This window comes from Tauraco erythrolophus, chromosome 15 (assembly GCF_009769465.1).
Source record: "Tauraco erythrolophus isolate bTauEry1 chromosome 15, bTauEry1.pri, whole genome shotgun sequence".
Classification (NCBI taxonomy): domain Eukaryota; kingdom Metazoa; phylum Chordata; class Aves; order Musophagiformes; family Musophagidae; genus Tauraco; species Tauraco erythrolophus.
Window position 1 is genome coordinate 17764326 of NC_141479.1, and position 17638 is coordinate 17781963.

Below are 17638 nucleotides of genomic sequence, written 5' to 3' on the forward strand. Positions count from 1 at the left end.
GTGTGAGCAGATTTGCTGTCCTTTGAACACCTGGCCACCAATGCCGAAAATTTCTGATATATCAAGACATGTCCAGTGACTGTATCTGTGGTCTTAGGCCATGTACCTACCAGCTTCTGAAATAGGAATTACCTTTCTCTTGTTAGAAATGGAGAATGTCAGTGTCTTGTACATGGGGCCACTGCTGCTTCCCCGTGTTTACCCTGGTGAGGTGCCACTGGGTTCAGTTGTTTATGCTGCAGTTGAACTGGCCAAATAGTGCAGCGGAGGGGTGGTGAGTCAGGCCCACGATTGTTCAAGTGCAGGAAAACAAGCTGTGTGTGCAAAGTGATCTGGGCACCGGAGCTGGAAAATCCATCTGAACCCTTTTGCTGTTGGTTTGAGGAGACTCATGTTATGAAAGTGTTCCTGGGCTATTACTAAGGCTTATTTTTCAAGGGATGCCGGCACGTTGGGAAACTTTGCACTTATTTCGGTTTTAATATTCTTTTGTTCTGCATTCTGACTCAGAATAATACCTTTCCCTGTGAGCTGGAACTACAGCTGGAACCAGGTTATGGGCTCAAAATTAATCCGGTATCTCAGAGATCTACCTCACTGACAGGGGTTAGAAATCATTTTCCCTGTCTCTGCCCACAGTTGCTCTGCTTACAGTTTCTGAGGGAATCCTGGGCATACCTTGGAAAAGTTCTCTCTCCTTGTTTTTATCCTTGCTTTGGGATCAGACAACACCTGGCTCCACCACTATGTCAGCCTTTAGATAATTTGCTGTTTCCATCTCTCTTCCAGCATGATCTATATGATCCTCCCCTGAGACATTTTAATGTCTAGAATGAACTCCCTCATCTTCTCCAGTGAACACTGAGGCAGATGATTAACTGTAGCCAAATCTACCCCTTCTTCTCTGTAAATTATCCCTCACTGTCTCCTCCTTCCTTTCCTTGGTTTTAACTCACAACCTCATGAAACATCTGACTCCTTGGTTTTTCTAGGGAAAAATTTTAAACAAAACCACATTCAGACACACAGACGTACACACACAAAACACGAACAATGGATGCTCACAGAGTCAGGCTTATACAGAGATACAATGACGTAAATCAACACCCAGAAGCATTTATTAAATTACCCAGATATATACACAGAGGGACAGGCAGATGGGTTAGGGCTGCATTTTTACTGGTGGATAAATGAAAACATCATTGATGCCCACAAGAGTGAATTTTGGAAAAGCATGTGGAAAACCAGATATTAAAGGTGATGATATCTCTTTATTCACTCTTTGGGACTAATTGACTTATCCTAGGAAATGGTAATTGCTGCACAGCAAGTGTGAGCTCGTAATCAAAACCATTGTGAAAACAGCATAGCAGTCTTCCCTCAAATCACCCCCTGTTCCCAGGCAAGGAACGATTCCTGGAACTTGCACCCCTAAACTCCCTCTTTTGATTCCTCCGGGCAGCCTCACGCTCCTTTTTTCTTTCTAAAAGATATGAAAGCAAACTGAATTCCTTGCATACAATCATGGGAAGAATTATTCCCAGAACCCAGCTACACAGCTCCTAATGTATTAAATGGACTTTTTCTTGAATGCCCATTGTCCTCGGTGTATGGGGCATTAGGAAATACTGTAGTTCATTAAGGGCTGGTACTTGGTTACCCCCACACCCATTTAAGGACATTTCACTCACAGAGAGAAGTTAACTGAAGCAGCTGCATGAAGTAAACCGGCTGAATGTCTTTCTTTCCTGGCCCACATGCAGGTTTTTCTCATTAAAAACTACTGCTAAGCCAACTGTAATCTCCTTAGATGTCCTTGAACCATGGGATTCACCTGTATCTTCAATATGCTTGTACTGAGTTATAAGTTATATGGTATGAAGCCTCTAAACACATTAAACCAGCCCCGTGATCCCTACTTGCACCTTTCTACCTAGCACACCCGTCCTGCTAACTTCACCCAACATTTTCTTTGTATCTTGTTTCACTGTTAAAATTCGGAAAGTGTTTAGAACCGTAATGATCTTCTTTGGTCTTGACTGCAGGCCAATCGCCGGGCCGTCTGTACTCACAAACAGGACCTGGTGCACACAGAATGCCTTTATTCTGCTGCTGTTGATAATGAGAACCCAGCCCAACTCCATGCTGCCCACACATCCACTAACTCCTGCAGCTCCTCCCTCTCCTCCCATCACCTGTGTGGATGTGGTAAACAAATGTAAATTGATATCTACCTTGGTGCAATTTGCTGATGGAGTTAACCAATTCACAAGTTGTTTGTCACTAGCAGCTGTACCATCCCCAACACTCAAGGTCTTACTAAAGGCTTCAAGAGCTGGTGCTAGATAGGTGGTTCTTCCTTACAATGCCTTGGTTTGCATTTTATCTTAAAACTTTAGCATCAAAGAAAAGCTCAATCAAGATGTATTCTTTTTAGTTCTTTTTCATATTATAGAAAAATAACCTTATATGCTGAAAGCCAGATTTATAGCTCAAAGAAAATGTCTCTATTTTGCAATATTGTTGTGACTCAGAAACTCTGTTTTCTGTGGTCAGCTACAGCCTTGGGCACTATCAAAGCTATATGCATGATTTTTTTCTTTTTTTTTTTTCCTCCTGCTTATGATATGTGATGCATTTTTTCTAGGTATATGGTACAGTCTGTCCACGTGGGTGAAATCTACCATCACTGACCATCTGTCCTTTTCAGATAATTCTCTTGGATTTGTCATCGTCTTGCTCTATTGCATGTCAGCCAGGGACTGTCCTCAGCAAGTCACTGCCATTCTCTTATTTTCTGTTTCCCCTTGGATTGTAAAGCCTCCTAGGATGTTATACTTGCAAGAAATCAACTCTGCTTAGCTGATGGACAGATGAAAATCACAAGGTGTATAATTGTTGAAGCATACCCAAACAGCTGATTTCTCTAGTTGTATCTGGGAATCTGTAAACCATGAAAAATAATTATGTTAAACTAATGCTTCTCTCTGTCCTTTGTATTTGTTCTCTTAGACTTCTTGTGTCAAGGATGGTCTTAGAAGGTCACAAGCAATGGATGATGTGCACTGTCATTGGACGGAAGTTCCTACTTCACCGTACAACCCTGCTGACGCTAAGGTGATGTTAGGAAAGGACCAAAGACAAGTGGGAGAGTGTCAGCTGCCTTTTGTGTAACATTGTTTTGAAACTATTGTAACACAGAAATTTAATGATAAAACCCCAATAATTAAGGATGTCATTTTATCTTCTCTTTCTTCCTTTATGACACCTCTTGACCAGAGAATCCATGGCTACTAATCCTGCTAATACTTGACACTTTTCCATTCTGCTTTTTTTTCTCCCCTAGCCTTTCAAAAAAATAACCCAAGTCTTTCAGTATTTCATCAACTTCTAATTTCACTTCCCCAGTGTGTTGGTTCAGTGAGTGAAGCTATACTTCCCTAATCTGTGGACTACCTTTTTCTTTCTTAGTTGTTCTTCCTCTGTTTTGGGGAAACTTCACCTTACTGTGGCAAGCTCACAGCTCTGCATCATATCCCATTTCCCTTTGACTTTTCATGCTTATTTGTGTTATGGTGATATTTCGTATGTGTTAAGAGCTAACAGAGCAGTTTGGACTGACGAACACTCACAACTAGGAATGACTGGTAGGATGTGACCTATTGATGAAATAGGAAATATTAGCTGGGGGTGGGAACAATAATGCAGACGGTCTAACGGAAGTGGTGACTTTTCACTACATCCTGCCAACTGATAGTTTTTTACGTATGTCTTGATGGCAGTAAGCACTAAAGGAAAAAGAGACGGCAGCCTAACGAATTTCGTTGGGAGCTGTTCTTTTTCCAGGGCTTTTTCCGTTTCTGGGTGTGTGGGTGGCCCTGGAAGAAGATTGAGGTTCTTAGGGAAGAAGTTTACCACTTGGGGCTGCTGTCCTTAGAAGGGTGAATGCAGGGAAAGGACAGCTGATACCTCAGCTGCACTATCTGATCGGGTGCAGCAAAGCAGAAAAGAGATTTCAGGCTCGTCCCCCTCTTCTTTGTATCTTCTGCTTATTTCCTTCCTATCTACTCCTTTGTTTATTTTAGTTGCCTCTTTGTTTCTGTTTGCCGAATTCAGACTTAGACCTGAGATTATAGACTTGAGGCTTCCTCTTTCCACTTAAATAAATTCTGTCACCACAGTAAGCACATTAATGCTGCTTCTGTTCAGATATATTTTATCTACTTTGTAGAATGTTCCATCCTACTAATATCAGATCAGGTAAAAGTCAGACTGGAGCGCTGTTCAGATCAGCAGATGGCAGACTCCTTCTAGCAATTGATGCCACCAGCTTCATCCTACATCCCCCTACATCAGAACATCTGATGATGACAGGCAGAAAAAAGTACAATTTCTGCATCATGCACTCAAAAGTGTGCATTATATCAGCCAGGAATCAAAGATACATTTGCCACCAGAGTCTGCGTGGCATGCAGTTAGCCCTGTAGTATAATGTGCATCAGCTGGGAAAACAAGACCACAGAGGCTGAGTAAACCTGAGAACAGTAAAAATCTGAATATCAGAGAATTACAAGTTCACACCAGAGTCTGATTTGCCTCTTACCACCTGAGTGGCATCCTCCAAAATTGATGTTAGGCTCAGGACAGGTGGGTGATCAAAGAGATGCCTGCAAGCAAATGCAATCTTATGTGTCTGTGATCAATGGTGTCCTAATCAAGTCCTTCCTTCCTGTAGGGGCAAATACAGAACTGCTCCTGGCAGGGTGGGTTTCTTTAATCTTTATCTAGTTAGGTTTTCAATGTCCATCACTCCTTTTGGGAAACAAATCTGTTTTCCAAAGTTTTATGGCTTGCTGACTCCTCTTAACACCACCATGATGATTAATTTAAACAAACTTCAAATACAGGACTTCTAGCATTACTGATACAGCATCTCTTTTATGTTTTATATGCTTGCTTGAATGTGTTGTATTCCCCAGTTTCACTAAAGAATTGTTTTAAAGTATTTTTTTTAACAATACAGCATTGTTATGAAAATGAGCTGACTAGTGAGTCTGATAGCAGGAATTTGCTCTGAGTCAACAGTGGCAATTTGCAAGCATTGACTAATGAATTCCATAATCCACGAAGCACCTCTGTGAATAAGGGAAGAAAGCTCCATTATCTCTAATATGCATCGAGGATTCAAAGATGAGAGGGACAGCTGCAGTGTAAGAGTCTAAAAGGATATTGAATACAAGTTGGGAATTCCTGTTGCTTTGCTGCTTGGAAAAACTGTGCGCATCCCTGTACAGACAACTCTTAGGGACGCGTTGAGCAAACAAGAGCAGTGGGTTGTTTTGTGTTACAAAAATCATAAATGTGGTAAGCCCTTACAGCCTCTGACAGAAAATTTCAGTGAGAGACAACAAAAGGAGATTTCTTTTCTTCCCTCTTTGACTGAGGAAAGGGTTTGCCAAAACATCTGTTCATACTGTAACAGATTCTGCAAAATAAATTAGGAATAATTCAAAGGTGGAGTAAGGTCTTATTTTATTCCTTTTTCTTGTTTTCCCTTTGAAAGTGCACTACAAATCCAGCAAAGTCCCTTTGGATACAGTGCTCTGTAAGCGCATCCCTTGTTGAGGCATCTCAATGTTTTTACCTGGCCCTTGCCACAGCTGCTCCGTTACTCCCCACATATGCCATATAAAGCCACTGCATGGATTTGCTCTCAGGCAAGGTGCCTTTAGGCAATATTTTTTTCCTGCATAGGTTTTGGCATCACAAGTGTGCCCTCATGGGTTTTCCAAGCCCCCCACTGCTATGCAACCTGTGTTACTGGCACTGAGCACTGCTCACAAATTGCCTTTGCCTTCAGAATATCACATTGTTTTTGTTTTACCACATGGTTATAAGTGGGTGTTACCACGCTTAAGAAGGTATGTCAGGACAGTGCTTCTGTTTGGCACCCAGGAATGACCTCTGCAGAACACTGAATGGACTTGAGCGTAGACAAGCAAGAGATCAAATGCTGGAAATGCATGAGAAGTGTTTTTTGCTAGGATTGGAGTCCCAGCTGGAATTTGCAAATGATTGTGTTTATGGGCCTTCCAGGTTTTACAGGCATATAACTGAGGAGATGAATATTCCGAATAACACAGATCACAACTGAATTAGTTTTGAGGAGGGGGAAAAAAGTCTAAATCTGTTCCTCTGTCGCTTACCCAGAAGTCTATCTGTCTTAAACTGCATGGTGGGGATATCCCAGTTTCCCAGGCTACGGTGTCTTTCTGTAAGTGATGCTTCTGTTTACAAAACCTACTATGAAATGGCAGGGAGTAATAAAAAAGGGCAAGATACAACAAAGTGCAAATGAAAGGGCAGAGCTCAGGAGCAGGGCACGGGACTGGCAGGTGGACCTGAATTGTTCTCCTGCCACTGACTTCTCTTCCAGAGGAAGCATCTTAACCTCTGCCTGCTTCCCTGTTAGCCCCACTCTCATTTTGGTCCAATTGCACTGATACTTCTGCAGAATAGGACCAGTCTCTCTGACACTCTCTTTCCCCCTTTAAATTTGACCTGTACCTGCAGGCCCTGATTTAAAAGAGCTTCTATTTGGTAGTAATATCAATGATAATAAATAAACAACTCAATTTTCATTTCCAAAGCCTGCGTTTCTGTTCTAGCACAGAAATGAAGTATTTCACAGAAAACCTTACAAATTCTTGAATTATTCAAAACTCATAGCATGCCCATAAGCACCTTGTGAGTAGCTAGAGGTACATTTTCACTGATATGCTATTTATTATGAATTATTTGCTCAGTGTATATTATATGAATGAACGATTATGTCCCACTTTCATGATTAACTTCTGGTTGGATTTACTCACAAAAATTAGATTCTGGAGAGAAAAATGAAACATGCAGCAGTCCTCAAACACCACGTTGAAATGCTGCCAAGCATGTATACCTGAGATATCTATTGGTCTGCATGGAGCCAGAAGAGGAAGTCTCGAAAAACAAAGCTGGGAATGCAATTCATCCAACTTCTGCTCAGTATAATTTATAAGGGACATGAGAAGGAGTGTTTGTTTTAATGCGTTCAGCCTTGGGTCACATACCAGCCATCTACTGCAGGTTGGATGGCCAACGTGCGTTTCGGCAAGCTGTGCAGCGTGTTTCAATTTCACTTGTCTAGACAGGGTATTTGGTTGCCCCGTTCTGGCAGGCAACGTGAGATTTCATACCTCGATCTTATCGTTCTGTGCTGAGTTTAATTCAGAGAGAACACCTGCAGCCTGAGAGCGTGGCTTCAGTCTGAGCTGCAGATGCAGAGCAACGCTGAGGATTCGGACCTCTGTCCTTGACAGGGGTTGCTAGTAGCGGCGCTGCCTGATGCGCTGTGCTTTTGCAATATCTCTGTGGATTTCAACACTTTCCAACAGCAGATTTCCAGCAGAGGCTTGGATCCTTTCAGGTAACTCATGGGTTGACCGCTACAGACCAGTCTTGCTTTTTTTGGCTACCTTCTGTGGAACATGAGTGGAAAACATCTGCTCTGATTGGCCAGGAAATTCACTTAAGAACATCTGGCTCTTTACATATCATCCTCGTGTTGGCAGGCAGCTCTCAGAGGTGACACTTATGGTGTGAGCAGGTGGCTAGTTTGCACAAACTTTCACCAAAAGTCAAACTGGTTGCAGTTCTCACTGAGTGAACTGCTGGTGCAGGTGAGTGTATGTGAAAGTCCCACTGTGGAAACTATTATTGTTTGTACCAGAACAGTGCCTCGGGTCAAACAAAGACAGGTCTCCCTCATACCAGGCACCCTAAGAACTCCTAAAAACAGACAGTTCCTGCGGTAAAAAAAGCTTACATCTAAACAAAGCTGTCCTTTTAAAATTTGATTTGCAAGTTTTTTTTATTATTATTATTTTTATTGCAGATCCACACATATTTACAGGTATGAGTAGATCTGGTTTTATTTCAGTGTACATGCATGTGTCATTCACCCCTAGCAGCATACGGTATAAAAAGTTCTGTGGGAACTGCCTGTAATGTTTAGTGCGTAACAACCAGTCAGTTTGTTTAAGGTCGGGAGGTAACTAACTACCAGGACTATGAGATGCTGACAATTTGAACCTCTATAAAAGAGATTTTTGTCTTCCTGTTGGTTGTATTATTCATGTCACTAAACGAGTGTCTTTCTCCTAACCTTTGCCCAGTTGCATAATTCTGCATCATTCTATCAACTGGTTCTTAGGAATACTCCAGAGACCTCGCAGCTTTTTATAAATAATTTTAATGCTAACGTGCAACAAAATCATCTCTCGAATTTGCCAGGAATCAATAGGTTACAAAAACCTTCCCTCCTGAAAGTGTTTAAACAGCAATTCTCCTGTCAAATGCAAGCCTATTTCAACACAACAGCTCTATAATAACACACGTGATGGACATTCTCACTGTAATTGTGGTCCAGCCAGTCACGTATTGTCTTTGACAGCAGCCACTACAAAAGGCTTTACGGCAAAGGCTCCCAAACGCTTCCAGTTGCAGCTTGCCCCTCCAACAGATAATCTGTGCGACTCGTGATGCGAACGTATCCGATGAAAGAGCTTCCTCTCGGGCAGGCTCACAATTGCGCACGTAACTGCTGGCACCTCGCTTGGCACGGTGACCTCTCATTTGAGAGCTGTTGCACGAGATGCCGCCAGACACCCAGCCGCAGGTACGCGCTGCGAAATAATGGGCTCGTCACGGAGCAAGCATCCCTTTCCCAACCTCCCTCGGTTAGAGACGAGCTTAAACTTTAAAGCATGAAGGTTTATACTTTCTCCGAATGTTTTGCTAGCACCAAGTAAAGCAGCCCTGTAAATTCCTTCTAAATTCTGGACCTCAGCAATACCCACTATGCTGAGTTCCACAGTTTAATGGCATTATATGAAATGTAATTTTTTTTCGATCCTAGCCTGGTGGTTCAGATGAGGAAAGGGGAAACGAGATCTGAACTACCCTTTAAATCGCCGAGAAAAAAAGGCAAGTACAAACGGGTACCATTTCTCTTGACGTGGCATCCATTTTGCACACAGCATCACTGAGCTATTAAGCAGTTTAGAGGTCTTAGAAGGGAGTTCATTTTTTTGTTAGGTTTTTTTTTTTCGTAAACAATTGTTCTGCTTCGTGGATGATGTGAGAATACTCCGCATCCTGCACAGCAAGGTCGCACACCAACCCCTGCCATTCCCAGCGAAGTACAGCAGCTCCCAGTTTCCCCAGAGGAAAAGGAGCACCAGTGGGAGCCACTGGTGAAGCGACAGCGACCAGGCATGGGGCTTCCCTCTTGTTTTCTGCCGCGGTTGCACAAGAGCTTCACGCCCAAGCCCCCCCAACCTGTAACGCGCCATCACTTCCTCGCTTCCCTTCTCCCTCATCCCCACGGGTCATTCCCACCTCCCTCATCCCCACTCTCCGCCCTTCCCCGGGCTCCTGCCAAGCGCGGGGGCTGGAAGAAAGGGAGATTTACCGCACTATCCCTCCCTCTTTCCCTCGCGTTTATCCCCCGCGGCGCTGGGGGTTCCCCTCATGGCGGAGGCGCCTGACGGGCGCGCAGGTGTGCGCGTACATCTCCCAGCCCCGGCCCCCTTCAGTCTCGTCCCACGGCGGGGCAGCCCCGCCGTGGGACGAGACTGAAGGGGGCCGGGAAGACGACGTGGCCCCTCTGAGAAGAAGAGAAAAAGGAGAGGGGGGAGAAGGGGAGGGGCGCAACGGCCGCGCGCGCGGCGCTTCCCGCGCACCTCTCCCGGCCGCCGCCGCTGCCCTCGGCGGCACCGCCACGATTGACGTCAGGGCGGGCGGCACATGACCCCCGTCGGAACCAATCGGCTGTTCCCGGAGCCGCTCCGGCGAGAGGCTGTCGGCAGCGCTCGCTCCGTTCGCCGTCTCCTCCCGCGGCGGCGGCGCGCGTGGACACACGCCTCCCCCCCCCCCCTCCTCCCCTCCCCTTCCCCGCCGCCCCCGTTCCCGCCACACACACACACACACCCGCACCCACGGGCGCACACCCGCACCCACATACATGCACACGCGCGCCCGCCGCACGCTCTCGCGCACACGCCCCGGGGGGAAGGAAGGAGCCGCGGCCGGACGCCCCGCAGCCGGCAGGAGCCCCCACCATCAGCACCGCCGCCGGCGGCTTTTGTCTGCCGCCCCCGCCGGGAGCCGACCCTCCGCTCGGCCGGCGCCCGCCCGGGAGCATGGACGCGGCGCTCTGAGAGCCGCGAGGGGGACCCGCCGGGGGCGGATTTTGAAGTTTGAATAAGGATTTTTATCGCTTCCCTTTCCCCCCTTCCCCCTTCTCCCCCTCTCCGGTGCGGTTCAATCCCTTCCCCCATCTTCCCTGACAGTTTTTTTTTTTTTCTTCAGCAATTTTTTTTTTTTTTTTAATCCGCCGCGTAGGGTTGGATTATTTTTTGTTAGTTTTTTAAAAATTTTATTTAGCATACTCGTCTTTACCGCCCGTAGAGACCGGTCTCCCCGGCCGGCCACCGCCGAGCGCCACTCCCCCGACCCGCGGGGCTGCCATGGATCGCACCGGCGGCTCCGGCGGGGGCAGCGACCGCAGGCAGACCGAGGAGAGCAAGCCGCTGCTGGGAGAGATGTCCGCTCCCGAGGGGAATAAAATGGGTGCCGCGCCGTGCCGGAGAGCCCTGCTCCACTGCAACGGCATGAGGTACAAGCTGCTGCAGGAGGGGGACATCCAGGTGTGTGTCATCCGGCACCCCCGGACGTTTCTCAGCAAGATCCTCACCTCCAAGTTCCTGCGGCGGTGGGAGCCGCACCACTTGACCCTGGCGGACAACAGCGTCGCCTCGGCCACGGTAAGAGCCCGGCCGGGCCCGCCGCCACCGCCGCGGGGGGCGGCCACAGCGCGGCCGCGGCCCCGGCGGCTTCCCCGCCCCGCGGGGCATCTGCGGGGCCGGGGCCGCCGGGGAGGCGCGGGGGAGGGGGGGGATGCCTGCGCCTTTGTGCCGCGGTGGCCGAGCTGCCGGCCCGTGCGGGGTCCCCCCCGAGGGGCGCCGGTGTGTGCGGGGGGGGCTCGGCGTGAGTGAATCCCGGAATGCCTGTGGGGGTTTTTTCCCCCTCTTCTTTGTAATCCTAGGGATGTCTAATTTTGCAGTTTCGATGTCTGTTTTCGAGCAAGTCCAGTGTTCCTCCATTATGATGATGATGATTATTATTATTACTGGTTTTTTGCCCTTTTTTTTTTCCTTTTTTTTTAATTCCTCCCCTCTCAACATGAAACCGACATGAAATCGTCACACTGAGCCATTTCTCTCCGAAACCCAAGTCGGCAGATATCTGCTGGCACGTTGGCCAAGTTGGAGGTGAGGGAGGTGGAGGATGCTTTTAATTCGAGAGCGAGGGCTGGGGGTTTGGGCAGCCCTTGCCCTGCTTTGGTTTAGGCCTGGTTTTGGGGCTCTGATTTGGCAGTCACATACTCTGCCCGGGCACTGGCAACGTGATCGCAAAATAGAGAGATTCCTTCAGGGTTTTCTTCCTCATTGGAAAGGATACAAGAGAAAAAATGCGAGTACAAAAAAAAAACCAGTACAAAAGATGTACCATAGACGGATACAATCTTGAAAAATATGATTTTTATTTACATGTACAACTCGAAATTTCATGGCCAGTATTATTTGAACATTTGTATAGTATGTGATGTGACTACACCCAAATTTTGTCTAATAGCGATTAACGAAACTGACAAAACATGCTTTACACTGGCTTTTAATCATTCAGTACTTCAGTCGTGGCCTTTTTTGATTTATATGTTAACGTCTCATTTTTCTCAATGGCTTCATTCTGGCCTTCCTATAGGACACTCGCGATATGAGAGACTGGATTGGCTTTTGTGCAGATTTCTGTTAATGGTGTATTTAAACTGGTTTCATCGAGTCTGTGCTGTGCTCAGAGGTTAGATTTTTTTCACACTTTGCTATGCAGACACATAGTGTGTGTAAATGTCGCTCCTGCATCATGCTCCGCTGTGGAGTATTCGAAGCAGGTTTTCAGTGGGAGCTACTTTAACCTTCAGGTAGGCCAGCTGCCTATTCTCACGGAGCTCTTTTTTTTGTGCCACAATGACACAAAAAGCCTCTGCTTACCGTTTCCACTGGGCTGTCGAGGATGTTTCCAAGGGAATATTTTTCTGTCTTTGGTAGAACTACTGTGTAAACGGAGAAGGAAGACTCGGTCAATCGTTGCTGGAGAAAACCCCTGAAAGACACAAGCACAAGGAGTTTTTGCAGTTCATTTTATTAAGATACCATCAGCGTAGAGGGGAAGTTGAGTATCAGTGGAGATGAGGCATTTTCCTGGCAGTATCCCTAGCCGGTTATTTCTGAGCAGAGGAGAAGGATACTGGTAGAGAGGGGCATGGTCATGCTTCGGACGTTCATCTCTGCAGTGTGGCAATACCAGGCATGAAGTTGTGTTTGTACAGGAGATGTCAAACTCTGCTCGCTGGCAAAGCTGTCACCAGAGATACCATCTCTGAAAAAATGTCTGAAGTCTCCTGGGGTTGTGCTTTAATTACTGCTAAGGTGTTCTGATTCCTAATTATTTTATGTATATAAATAGCAAGAAGATACTAAAACGTTGTACGTGCCATTGCAGGCTCCATTTTGTTAAGCAGTGATCTTCGTGCTTGGTCTTAACACCTTATCATTTTTTTCCAGTGCTAACTCACCAAGTAAATACCGTTGTTCGCAGAAATATCTGTGCTTTATTATTTCAAGTAGTGTCTTTGGTTTCCAGGGAGTAATTAGGGCACTAGGATAATATCCACATTCACTTGTTGCCTGAACGTACGTTTAGCAGGTATCTTTCAGGCACTGGTTCTATGACACTGAGATTTTACTTTTTGGTTTTTTTTTGCTGAAAATATGTGATTTAAACAAAATAAGTGGTAGTTTAACCCCCACTCCCTATGGAAGTGGGGTACAGGCACAATGCCAAAACTGTAGGTAGATATTTAAATGTGACTAATTTGGTTTTCAAGAGCTGTAGAAAATATCTATGCCGTCCATTGAAAGTGAGCATCGGGAGCACTCAACAACTTTGATAACAAGGTCATTTTTACACACAGGGCTTTCCACAGGCAGGGTGCTTTATGAGCAGCCACTAATTAATCTTCACATCATCCCTTTGCAAATCCTCTGGCATGACGAGTTTTACCGCATTCTATATAACATATATAAATCGGACAGGAAAATAACATCACTTTGTTTTGCATTTGAAAGCAAAAGTTGTAATGACAGCTAAATCCAGGTCTGGCAAATTATATCCTTGAGTAGAGTGGATAAGTTATTTGTTAATTCTAGGCACTTTCTATCCCTTTTATTGTCGCCTAAGACATATATTTGAATTAAAGTCTTCTTCTCACAAGCTGTTACTTGTCAGTGCCTGGGCTGCAATATAGAAGTTAGCATTAGTTTGTGTATGGATTATTCATCTGCCTTTTTTTCCACTAGTAGACACTGTATGTGCCCACATACAAGTCTGAATAATAAGACCCTACCTACAGGTTTTTTGTGAGAGGTAACTACTTCTATTGTTTAATTAGGCAGTGACATGTTTTGTGCTGACAAGATAGCTTTCCGTAGCAGAAGCACTATGCAAGAGTGCAATGCAACAAGGGTTAGGCCATCTTATTTCAGCAAAATTTCAGGAGGAAAAAAATAATCTTCTCTACAAAGTGCTTCATCTGACATTATCACAAGCGACTGTTTCAATTAAAATAAGTCCATGTTAATAAAAAAAGAATAATAATAGTAATTGTATTCTGAATAGGTGTATGCACTGTTAACTAATGGAAAGGTATTAGCTTGTGGAGTGGAGAGTCCCAGAGCTGTAGGTGTTGGGACTTTATCTGATTTACGTGTTGTTTCCATTGTTTGCTTCGTGTTTCTCATTTCTTAAAGAATGAGTTAAATATAGTACAGTTTCACTCACATCTTGTCCAGGCTTTCATTCTGGTTAAGGTTTTTTTGGTGAAAGTAAATACAGATCTGTATTTTATTTTTTTTTTAAGTGTAAATGCTGAAGTCCCAGTAGGAAATTTTGATACTTAGAAACTCTGTTTGCCAGACAACAGCTTGCCTGGGGATGAATCTGACTTTCTGCCCCCTGGGAGGAATAATGTTTATTTTATAAACACCTACCAAACTCAAATGTAGCACCCTTACATTTTTTTTTTTTTTCCTGTGAGATCTGTCCTTGCGCAGCTTGAAGGGCAGTGATAGTAAAAACAAAGAAATAAAATCCAATTTAATATTCCTTGTGTGATTTTTTTTTTCTTTTTTTTTGTGTGTGGAGAGTAACTGTATGGCTATCTTCAACAGAAATGTTACAATTTAATTTTCAGTAGTTTAAAAGTAGCCATCATAACTGAACTTCCATGCCTTTAATATCCTTCTGTCTTGTCCGTTTCATGTCTCTACCCTGCTTTCTCTTTCATTCTTTTTCTTGCACCAGTTGGGAGTAGATGTTTAAGACAATGGGTTTTAAAGTACTGGGTTGCAAGAAAGACTTGTGATACATATGTATGTGCAGCAGACAAGGAAAGAATAAATAAGTGATTCATTTTCGCTGGCTAGGGATGACCTCTCTAATTCCCATCTGGGAAGATAAGACATAATTGAAACCATGAAGTTACTCATTAATATCCCGCAAGGAGGTGGAAACTTTGGCTTTTCATGCCCATTTCGTGTTTCTTTGTTTTGCCTTGCAGGTAAGTTGAGTGTAATGTAAGGTTATATTCAAAGCTGGTGGCGATCCTGAAAAGATTTGAGTGTCTTTTAAACTTTTTTTCTGCACAGAAGTGATGTGTGAGGACAATAGTTTATTGACAAGCAAGCTAATAAAAAATATATTTGAAACAAGGATGTAAGTGGATTATATTTTCTTCTAGAGACAAGAACATATCCAATTAATATTAAATGAGGCAAAGCAGAATGATTTTTTTCAAATAGGAGAAGTGAAGTAGAAAATTGTATTCTAATTGTTTTTTAAAATTCAACAATTTTGCTACTGCATGGGTTTCAGCATGCTATTACATATCTTTCCTTCGTTGAACAAAGATAGAGCAAAAATTCCTATCAAGTCAGATTAATTGTTTACTTTAGCACAGGTTGCCATTAGTTAGAAAAACACACTTTTTAAAATTAAATTTCCCTTGAAAAACAATTAGCTCAAGTGGGAAGTATTATGCAGAGCTCAGAAGTTTCAAAACAATCTTATAAGAAGAATTTTTTTAAAGCTTTCCTGGAAAAGGATTATTGTAGCATTATCCAGATTCCAAATAAAATGATTATGAATTAGCTATAGTAATAATAATAAAAACTAAAATAAACAGTTTGTTTGGTATACCAGGTGCTGTCCTTAAGTCCAGTGTTATTGATGGGCCTCTATGAATGTGACTTCAAACTAGCCTGATGGGCCTACTATCATTACATGTATAAATAAGTATGAACACAAAAATAACAAAGCAATTTCATTTTTTTGGTCTGTTATAACAATGGAATGCTGAATTACTATTTAAAAATAATATTTCTTATTGTTTACTATTGCAAATAAGTGTTTTCATTTGACAAGAAGTGGTACCTGTGGGTTTTCCATGTACATGTTTTTGCCTATTCTGTGTTACCCTGTTGCTATCAATCAGGTATTTCCTTCAAGCACATCAGAAAGAGCATTGAGTCTCATAATTTGCATACAGCCTATGATAACTTAGAATTCTCTGCAAATTGAGAACAAATTGCTCCATGTTTTCTATGCTGTTGAAATTAAGATTCTGTTTCAGAAGTGAAGGAAGGCATGTGCCTGCATTAACGAAACCCAAATTTTCCTGAAGACTTGGTGATTTAATGGAATATTACTTGGTTGTGACCAGCTTATTTTATTGCTATATTAGTTTGTAGCTTGGCATAAGAAGGCCTAAAATGATATTTCTTTAAAGTTGTTTAATGCCTATCAAACATTCCTTTGAATATATAGTTCCTACGGTAGTTAAAAAGCGTATTTATAAGTCAGTGGTGTTAAGGTATGTGTTTATATGTCACAGAGCTTATATAAAATATGAAAACAGAAGCTATATTCATTGATAGAGTGAGAGCTCTTAAGGCTATTAGTGTTAACACCCAGCCAGTAAATTTTACATGTTTAGGAGCATAAATAAAAAGGATACTCAGAAATTCTGCTGCCTCGTTTTTCATTTTGGCTGGGGACTAAAGATGTGGTGCTAGCCACTATGTGGTGGTAGTAGTCCCCCAGAGGAAGCTTCTAAATTGCCTCTGGTCCTCAATGGGGACCTGATCCTGCATCAGAGCAGGGACTGGAGGAGGGAAGCATCCCTCACAGGGCTGGACCTTCATGGAGCTGGGAGGTCATCTTTTGTTGTTTTTCTTTTGTAGTGAAACATCGTAAGTAGCGATGGGAAGAGTCTTCTAGATCATTGAAGTTGGGGTGTAGTCCTTCTAGGAAAGGATGTGCTGGCCAGAGGAGTTGCAGATGACCCATCATTGAAAGTGTTCAAGACCAGATTAGACGGAACTTTGAGCAACCTTGTCTAGTGAAAGATATCCCTGCCCATGACAGGGGGGTTGGACTAGACAATCCTTAAAGGTCCCTTCTGACCCAAAATGTTTTGCAATTATATGATTCTGTGAGACACAAAAAGGATGTTTAGTTTTTCAGAGGTGAAAGGCTAGATTGAGAGTCCCATCTGCATCAACGTTCTAGTTTGCAAGCTTAGGTTTGAGTTGTTAGCAGGGGTGGGAGAACAGAGGCTGAAGCCTTGGTCCTACCAAAATCATTGACAGAACTGTGTACACTGCACTGAGGGACGTTTTTGGAGGAAAAAGGTGATAGGTTTAGTACATGGACAGGAGTGTTTTTATGGAACTGTTTAATTTATTGCATATAATTTGTTCATACTTTTGAAGTTCTAAAAACAAGTGAGTTTTAACGTGATATAATAAAACAGCTTCTCTCATTTCCTTATATGATAGTAGGCATGGCTGGACTAATAGGGTTTTACTCATCTCCCCACATAGGATTTATGAAAGAAGAGACCTACCTCAAATAGTTCAAGCCTTTTGGAGTCTTTAGAAGTAATTAGATTGTGGGTTGCATGGGTAGATCATGGCTTGTTTATTAGCGTTTTGAGCAGTGCTACCTGCATCAGTTTTGTTCTGCGTCTGCATATGTTTGTAGATATGTAGTGCTTAATTCCATACACAGTCGCGTGTTTGAAGGTGATTGATACTTTAGCACGTGTAATCCATACAGAGCACTTGTGCTTGTGTACTCAATAAAATAACTTCTTTGCACAGTCTGATGATGCGGTGTCCTTGGCAGGAATGCTGTCTGAGGTAGTCCTGGCCTGTGCTGTTCACTTCTGTGTCTGTGCCACACCGCGTCTGTCTGTCTTTTGTACGCGCTTAACGGTTTGCAGGGTCAAGTTGAGAAAATCTGTGTGAACTGGCTGGCGAACACTTCCTCAGTGCGAACCTTCTGCAGATTTGTTGTCCCTGGATCAGGGAACTGATCTGTTTCAGCATATAGTCCGCCAGGCTGTTGAGGAAGAAGAGAAGGG

At 43.7% G+C, this 17638-nt stretch overlaps 1 protein-coding gene across 2 annotated transcripts in view; it reads left to right on the plus strand.

The window, feature by feature from the left end:
* The first annotated feature begins 10562 nt into the window (after positions 1-10562).
* CMIP (c-Maf inducing protein) overlaps positions 10563-17638 on the plus strand; it is a 132821-nt gene continuing 125745 nt past the window's right edge. For both annotated transcript variants that reach the window (XM_086620789.1, XM_086620788.1), the window contains exon 1: positions 10563-10859. In XM_086620789.1, the coding sequence (XP_086476915.1) occupies positions 10563-10859 (297 nt within the window). The remainder of the gene's footprint in view (positions 10860-17638) is intronic.